Below are 9,139 nucleotides of genomic sequence, written 5' to 3'. Positions count from 1 at the left end.
TGCGGACATGATACAGGAGGTGTTCGGAGGCTGCGGACATGATACAGGAGGTGGTCAGAGGCCCAAGCCACAGTCATGAGGTGCAGGCGGACTGGTATGGATGGCACAGATCTGATGGTGCACAAATGCGGCACTTACTCTTGGAGAAAGAACAGTGGTGCTCCTGCTTGCCGAAATAAAGCTGTTCAGGCAGTCATGAAGGTGCAGCTGGACAAAATGTGGCGCTTACTACTCTTAGGCCGAACCTAACAGTCCCACAAACAGGCAGAAAAGAGTTCTCACAGAAAGGTGACTCAGGATTGGATGCTTAAATTTATTTACATTTATTTTTTAACATTCCCGTATAGGACTGGTACAGTAGGTGTCCTTCCGGGTCCGCAGTTTGCCCTACTGTCGGTCACTGGCCAGCAGAAGCCGAGGAGATGATCGTGCACCAATCACTGGCAGCGGGGAGGGCCGGCCGCGGTTTGCCTGGATGTGACTGGCCAGCAGCAGCAAACCAATCACAGGCAGCGGAAGCGTCACTGGAGGACGGGCCGGCCGCATGAACGTGATGACGCGGGGGTGCGGTAACCGAAACGGTTACCGCCCCCTTCCGCGTCATCATCACATCCAGGCAAACCGCGGCCGGCCCTCCCCGCTGCCTGTGACTGGTGCGCGATCATCTCCTCGGCTGCTGCGTGACAGCGCACGGGCATACCGCGGACCCGGAAGACAAATAGTATGTGGCACAAACATTACTGAATAAAATGATAAATTACACTTAAGTCTTTAAGCATCCGCTCCCCCCGCCGCTCCCCGCTCCTCCCCAGTTACATTTCCATGACTTTTCCAAAACCTTTGTGGAATCCTAATTTTCCATGACCTTTCCAGGCCTGGAAAGTGCCATCTCCAAATTTCAAAACTTTTCCAGGTTTTCAAGGACCGTACGAACCCTGTAAATAATGGCACCTAATTTGCATAGGAAAGGGCAGTCATAATCCTGAGTGAGGAGGGTCTTGCAAGTCAGGCTAGGAAGACTCAAGGCTTGGTTGAAAACTAGTAGAACAGTCCAATCCCTACCAGACTTAAAATGTATTAACTTATCTATAGTCATCTATTTCCAACTATATGAAACCCATAGTTTGGGCCTGCAGCACAGATGGGGTCCATTGGGCTTGTTGCTCCCTGATATGAATCTTCTCATGCTTTACCTGATGCGACCTAGTGAAGAACCATTTCCCGCAGTCTTTGCACGGATACCGTTTATCTCCGGTGTGATACCGCTGGTGCTTTGTGAGTTCCGGGACGCTGCGGAAAAACTTGCCGCAGTCGTTGCAGCCAAATGGTTTCTCTCCCGTGTGAATCCGAAGGTGCTTGACGAAATCAGGTTTGCGGATGAAAGGCTTGCTGCAATAGGAACAAGTGAAGGGCTTTTCGTCAGCATGGATCTTCCGGTGGCGGTTACATTCTGAAACGCTGACAAAACTCTTCCCACATTCGGGGCAGGAATAGGGCTTCAACCCGGTGTGTGTTCTCTCATGCACAACGCGTTCAGAGAGACTGGCAAATCCTTTACCACACATAGAGCAAACGTATGGTCTTTCCCCGCTGTGGATCCTCCTATGCGTCACCAGGCTGGAGCTGTGGCTGAAGCTCTTTCCGCACTCTGCACAAGTATACGGCCTTTCTCCAGAGTGGATCCTCTGGTGCGTTACCAGACTCGTTTTCAGGCCAAAGCATCTGCCGCAATCGGGGCAGGCATATGGTTTCAACCCAAGATGGACTTTCTTGTGCTGCTTGAGCGACGACTCTGAGCTGAAGCATTTCTTGCAATCTGGGCAGGTGTGACTCTTGAACCCTGTGTGGACAACTTCGTGGGCCTTAAGCGTAGAATTCCTAGTGAAGCTTTTCCCACATTCAGAACACGAAAACAGCCCGTTCTCCTCGTGGACTTTTCGGTGCATATTAAGCATGGATCGGACGGTAAAGCGCTTCCCGCAATCGGGACAGGGAAAAGGTTTGTCGCCGGTGTGCGTCCTGAAGTGGGCATCTCTGACGCTTTTAAAAGTAAAGGCCTTTTCGCATTCGGCGCACCTATAGGGCTTCTCTCCCGTGTGAAGACGAAGGTGAACTTTCACTGTCGCTCGGGCAGTAAAACACTTCCCACACTCTGAGCAGGCATAGGGCTTCTCCCCTGTGTGGGCTTGCTGATGGCTGACAAGCATTGCGTGATCTATGAAACACTTTCCACACTCAGAGCAACAGAACGGTTTGTCCTCCAGTTGTCCCTGGGTCTGGGACAGAGCAGAGACCGGGTGATCTTCATCACTTGAGGGTGCATCCTCTTTGATATGAGATCTGTGAGTGGGAGGAACAGAGTCCGGGTGATCATCACTTGAGGGTGTTTCCTCTTTGATATGAGATCTGTGAGTGGGAGGAACAGAGTCCGGGTGATCATCACTTGAGGGTGCATCCTCTTTGATATGAGATCTGTGAGTGGGAGGAACAGAGTCCGGGTGATCATCACTTGAGGGTGTTTCCTCTTTGATATGAGATCTGTGAGTGGGAGGAACAGAGTCCGGGTGATCATCACTTGAGGGTGTTTCCTCTTTGATATGAGATCTGTGAGTGGGAGGAACAGAGTCCGGGTGATCATCACTTGAGGGTGTTTCCTCTTTGATATGAGATCTGTGAGTGGGAGGAACAGAGTCCAGGTGATCATCACTTGAGGGTACATCCTCCTTGATATGAGATCTTTGAGTGGGAGGAACAGAGTCCGGGTGATAATCACTTGAGGGTGTTTCCTCTTTGATATGAGATCTGTGAGTGGGAGGAACAGAGTCCGGGTGATCTTCATCACTTGAGGGTGCATCCTCTTTGAAATGAGAGCGGAGAGTTGGAGGAACAGAGTCCGGGACATGTTCTTCATCACTTAAGAGTGGATTCTCTTTTATATGAGAGCGGAGAGTGGGAGGAACAGAGTCCAGGTTTTGTTCTTCATTACTTGAAAGTGGCTCCTCCTTGATTTCGACAGTGAAATGTTCATCTGAGAATGATTCTTCCTTAATTTGGACAGTTGTGTAGTCCATTGTGTGATTTTTTTTTTTTTGGTGGACCTGGTAAAAAAAAAAAAATATATATATATATATTGCAGTCAGTTTAATAATTTGTTTACTGGACCTTCCCCTCCTCCCATTTGCTCCATGGAGATGTTTTCCCCCTTACTCAATATAAGGAAGTCATGAATGGCCTTTTTGTCTTTCTGGCCATCCTCCATCATGACATCCTTGTGTCCTTCTATATACTCCCACTCCTCCATGGAGAAATAGACAGTGACATCCTGACACCTTATAGGAATGTCAACTCACTTCCTATCACATGTATCCCTCTGAAAAGTTGTGTTCTATACCAGAGGTATTGGATTACCATCCACGAGGGTCTGGTCAGTAAAATGTTTTTCCAGCAGGAGGTCCGACTCTCATGTTTGTGCCAGGACTCTGATCCTTCACATTACAGCACCCCCTTCCTCCTTTGCCATCATAGCTCCCCCTTTACATTTATCAGCTCCCGCCCCCCACCTTACATCACAGCCACCTTCATAACACAGTGAGTGTCCCCCCCCCACTTGACATCAGAGCTCCCTCTTTACATTAGTGTTATCACCCCCCACTTTCGACATGACAGCTCCCCTTTACATCAGTGTTATCGCTCCCCACTTACATCAATCAGCCCCCTTCCCCCTTCACATCACAGTACCCCCCCCCCTTGACATCACAGCTCCCTCTTTACATCAGTGTTATCAGCCCCCACTGACATCACAGCCCCCTTCACATCACAGTACCACCCCCCAATATCACAGCTCCCCCTCCCATCAGTGTTATCAGCCCCCCCCTTCACATCACAGTACCCCCTTCCTCCTTTGACATCATAGCTCCCCCTTTACATCAATCTGCCCCCCCCCACCTTACATCACAGCCACCTTCACAACACAGTCCCCCCCCCCACACTTAACATCAGAGCTCCCTCTTTACATTAGTGTTATCACCCCCCCCCCCCACTTTCGACATGACAGCTCCCCCTTTACATCAGTGTTATTAGTCCCCACTTACATTAATCAGCCCCCTTGACATCACAGCTCCCTCTTTTACATCAGTGTTATCAGCTCCCACTGACAGCACCACCTCCAACCCCCCCAATATCACAGCTCCCCCTCCCATCAGTGTTATCAGCCCCCTTATATCCCAGTACCCCACCCGACAACAGTGTTATTAGCCCCCCCCGCATCACAGCCCCCTTCACATCCTAGTACCCCCCCTCCCTTGACATCACAGGTTGTGATGTCAAGGGAGGGTGGGTACTAGGATGTGAAGGGGGCTGTGATGCGGGGGGGGCTAATAAAACCCCCCCCGCATCACAGCCCCCTTCAAGGATAAAACCACCCCTTACATCACAGCCACCTTCACATCACAGTCCCCCCCCCCTTTGACATCACAGGTTGCCCTTTACATCAGTATTGTCAGTCCCCCCCTTACATCACAGCCTTCTTCACATCAGTCCCTCTCCTTTGACATCACAGCTCCCCCTTTATATCAGTGTCATCAGTCCCCCCCTTACATCACAGCCTTCTTCACATCACATCTTATTTTATTTGCTAAAATAAAAAAAAAAACAAATTAGATCTCCCCTCCCTCTCTCTCTCCCCCCCCCTTCCCTTCCTCTAAATCCCCCCCCCTCCCTCCCTCCTTTCTCTCTCCCCCCCTCCTTTCTCTCTCTCCCCCCTTCCCTTCCTCTCAATCCCCCCCTTCCCTTCCTCTCAATCCCCCCCTCCCTCTCTCTCCCCCCCCTTTCCTCTCTCTCTCTCCCCCCCCTCCTCCTCTCTCTCTCCCCCCCCCTCCTCCTCTCTCCCCCCTCCTCCTCTCTCCCCCCCCTCCTCCTCTCTCCCCCCCTCCTCCTCTCTCCCCCCCCTCCTCCTCTCTCCCCCCCCCCTCCTCCTCTCTCCCCCCCTTCCTCTCTCCCCTCCTTCCTCTCTCCCCCCCCTCCTTCCTCTCTCCCCCCCCTCCTTCCTCTCTCCCCCCCCCTCCTTCCTCTCTCTCCCCCCCCTCCTTCCTCTCTCCCCCCCCCCTCCTTCCTCTCTCCCCCCCCCTCCTTCCTCTCTCTCCCCCCCCCTCCTTCCTCTCTCTCCCCCCCCCTCCTTCCTCTCTCTCCCCCCCCCTCCTTCCTCTCTCTCCCCCCCCCTCCTTCCTCTCTCTCCCCCCCCCTCCTTCCTCTCTCTCCCCCCCCCTCCTTCCTCTCTCTCCCCCCTCCTTCCTCTCTCTCCCCCCCTTCCCTTCCTCTCAATCCCCCCCTCCCTCTCTCTCCCCCCCCTTTCCTCTCTCTCTCTCCCCCCCTCCTCCTCTCTCTCTCCCCCCCCCTCCTCCTCTCTCCCCCCTGCTCCTCTCTCCCCCCCCCTCCTCCTCTCTCCCCCCCTCCTCCTCTCTCCCCCCCCTCCTCCTCTCTCCCCCCCCCTCCTCCTCTCTCCCCCCCCCCTCCTCCTCTCTCCCCCCCTTCCTCTCTCCCCTCCTTCCTCTCTCCCCCCCCTCCTTCCTCTCTCCCCCCCCCTCCTTCCTCTCTCCCCCCCCCTCCTTCCTCTCTCTCCCCCCCCTCCTTCCTCTCTCCCCCCCCCTCCTTCCTCTCTCTCCCCCCCTCCTTCCTCTCTCTCCCCCCCCCTCCTTCCTCTCTCTCCCCCCCCCTCCTTCCTCTCTCTCCCCCCCCCTCCTTCCTCTCTCTCCCCCCCCTCCTTCCTCTCTCTCCCCCCCCCTCCTTCCTCTCTCTCCCCCCCCCTCCTTCCTCTCTCTCCCCCCTCCTTCCTCTCTCTCCCCCCTCCTTCCTCTCTCTCCCCCCTCCTTCCTCTCTCTCCCCCCTCCTTCCTCTTTCTCCCCCCCCCTCCTTCCTCTTTCTCCCCCCCCCCCTCCTTCCTCTTTCTCCCCCCCCCCTCCTTCCTCTTTCTCCCCCCCCCCCCCTCCTTCCTCTTTCTCCCCCCCCCCCCTCCTTCCTCTTTCTCCCCCCCCCCTCCTTCCTCTTTCTCCCCCCCCCCCTCCTTCCTCTTTCTCCCCCCCCCCCTCCTTCCTCTTTCTCCCCCCCCCCCTCCTTCCTCTTTCTCCCCCCCCCCCTCCTTCCTCTTTCTCCCCCCCCCCTCCTTCCTCTTTCTCCCCCCCCCCTCCTTCCTCTTTCTCCCCCCCCCCTCCTTCCTCTTTCTCCCCCCCCCCTCCTTCCTCTTTCTCCCCCCCCCCTCCTTCCTCTTTCTCCCCCCCCCCCCTCCTTCCTCTTTCTTCCCCCCCCCCTCCTTCCTCTTTCTTCCCCCCCCCCTCCTTCCTCTTTCTCCCCCCCCCCTCCTTCCTCTTTCTTCCCCCCCCCCCCCTCCTTCCTCTTTCTTCCCCCCCCCCTCCTTCCTCTTTCTTCCCCCCCCCCTCCTTCCTCTTTCTTCCCCCCCCCCTCCTTCCTCTTTCTCCCCCCCCCCCTCCTTCTTCTTTCTCCCCCCCTTCCTTCCTCTCTCTCCCCCCCCTTCCTTCTTCTTTCTCCCCCCCTTCCTTCCTCTCTCTCCCCCCCCTTCCTCTCTCCCCCCCCTCCCATATATATATATATATATATATATATATATATATATATATATATAAAAAAAAAAATATTTGGGGGTTCTAAGTAATTTTCTGATAAAATACTGATTTTAACTTGTAAACAAAAAGTGCCAGAAAAGCTCCGGTCTTCAAGTGGTTAAATTGAACCAATCACCTACTTTAAGCCAACTCCTCCTCTTGCGCACCTAAATTTGCACCAGAGCCCCTCCCCCTGACCCCCTTAACCTCTTATGATCTCCGCTAACCTTGCCTCAGAGCCCAGGTCAAGCGTTGTGGCGTGCCTCCGCATTCTGTGACGTAACATCCTGCATTTCCGTGGCCGAAACGTAAACACGGTCACCCCGCGTCTCCTGCCGCCACGGCACCGGTCACACCCTGCTACAGATCATTCACTCAATAATAATAGTAAATACAAGCTTTCCCCCCACCTGTACAAACCCCCAAATCACCTGAGAACCCTCCAAAACCAGCAACAGGTCCCCAATAATGTCCTCACCAGCCACAGCCCGACTCCTGCCCACGTTTCCACTCGGTTTTCTATTGCTTCTGGCTGGACCGGAAGTCTCTTGACCTCACATGCCGGTGGTGCGTTCCACCCATTTACTTCCTGGCTTCTGCGTTGCAGCCGACTTCCTTGCAGCGCTGTGAAATCTGTTCAGGGGGGCAGTTCCCCGCAGTAGCCGGCAGGTGGCGGCGTCTGACAGCGCTGTGTTCACTCAGGGGACTGAAGGGGGAGAACGGCTGCATTTTGTAATGTGACCACAAGATGGCAGCAGCGAACAGCACAGAATTCTTTACACAGGATAATAATGAATAGACTTGATGTGAATGAATAATGTGATCCTTTTTTTTTTTTTTTCACCACTTCAATACCAGGCACTTTTACCCCCAATCCTGCCCAGGACGATGTTCAGCTTTCAGCGCTGTCACATTTTGAATGACAACTGCGCGGTCATGCAACACTGTGCCCATATGACATTTTTAGCATTTTTTTTTTAAATAGAGTTTTCTTTTGGTGATATTTAATTGCCCCTGGGATTTTATTTTTTGTAAAAAAAAAAAAAAAACATAAAGACCGAAAATTCTGTTATAAATTTTTGAAATAAGTAATTTTTCTCCTTCATTAATGTGCACTCATGAGACTGCACTGATAGGCTGCACTAATGGGCACTGATAGGCTGCACTAATGGGCACTGATAGGCTGCATGGATAGGCGGCACTAATGGGCACTGATAGGCTGCACTAATGGGCACTGATAGGCTGCATGAATAGGCGGCACCTATGGGTGGTGCTCCTTCATTCAGAGTGTGTGTGTGTCCCATAGTGCCTCCTGAGCTCCTATAATGGCCTGCAGTGCCCCTCAAGCTCCCACAGTTTCCTGAGGACCTCCTGAGAGCCCTCAGCACCCACCAACCTCCCACAGTGCCACCAGGCTCTCTGCAATGCCCCATAGCATGCTGCAGAGCCTACAACCTCCAAAAGTGTCCTCCAGCCTCTCCAACCTCCGACAGTGTCCTCCAACCTCTCCAACCTCCAACTGTGTCCTCCAGCCTCTCAAACCTCCAACAGTGTCCTCCAGCCTCTGCAACCTCCAACCGCCAGCAATAGATAACCCTTGCAGGGATCTATTGCTGTAGAGAGAGACTGGACAGAACTGCAATGGCTATGTCTGTTCCTCCCTCCTGACAGGAAGCAGCAGGTTACTTCTAATAGTGATCCGTTGATGGTTCAACCAGCCAGCAATAGACCACATCTAATAGTGATCTATTGATGGTGCAACCAGCCAGCAATAGATAACCCTAGCAGGGATCTATTGCTGTAGAGATAGACTGGACAGAACTGCAATGGCTATGTCTGTTCCTCCCTCCTGACAGGAAGCAGCAGGTTACTTCTAATAGTGATCCATTGATGGTTCAACCAGCCAGCAATAGAGCACTTCTAATAGTGATCTATTAATGGTGCAACCAGCCAGCAATAGATCACACCTAATAGTGAGCTATTCATAGTGCAACCAGCCAGCAATAGATCCCCATAGCAGTGATCTATTGCTGTAGAGAGAGACTGGACAAAGCTGAAACGGCTTTGCCTGTTTCTCCCTACTGACAGGAAGTAGCCGGTTACTTCTAATATTGATCTAATGATGGTGCAACCAGCCAGCAACAGATCAGTTCTACTTGTGATCTATTGATGGTGCAACTAATCAGCCATAGATCACCTCTTATATTGAGCTTTTGACAGTGCAACCAGCCAGCAATAGATCACCACAGCAGTGATCTATTGCTGTAGAGAGAGACTGTGTCAAGGTCTTACCTTGCCCTCCTGTTGGTAGCCATCTTGGACATGTGCAGGCTGCTGCCTCTTATAAACTCTGATTGCATCATCACTTTCTTGCTGCCTGGGTGTTGCACAGTGATGATGCTGCACACCTGACTATATCAATCACCTGATGGGTTGCAATCCTTGCCATTGCGTTTGTTCTCCAAGGTGCATCACTGCTAGCAGTCTTCTGTTCTCCATGTTCCTCCGTGTATGACCTGGCTTGG

The 9,139-nt window shown here is 52.9% G+C and overlaps 1 protein-coding gene across 1 annotated transcript; it reads right to left on the bottom strand.

Moving 5' to 3' along the window:
* Nucleotides 1-1,028: 1,028 nt before the first annotated feature.
* LOC309564390 (uncharacterized protein) lies at nt 1,029-3,259 on the bottom strand (the record flags this gene model as incomplete). The annotated part of the gene is made up of 3 exons (XM_082269019.1): nt 1,029-2,522; nt 2,901-3,098; nt 3,158-3,259. 3 exons carry the CDS (start codon nt 3,257-3,259, stop codon nt 1,107-1,109), a joined length of 1,716 nt encoding a protein of 571 aa, XP_082125145.1. The 3' UTR covers nt 1,029-1,106.
* Between the last annotated feature and the right edge of the window lie 5,880 nt (nt 3,260-9,139).

This window comes from Pelophylax lessonae, assembly GCF_965119305.1.
Source record: "Pelophylax lessonae genome assembly, chromosome: 9".
Classification (NCBI taxonomy): Eukaryota; Metazoa; Chordata; class Amphibia; order Anura; family Ranidae; genus Pelophylax; species Pelophylax lessonae.
This window is presented reverse-complemented; position numbering and strand designations above follow the sequence as displayed.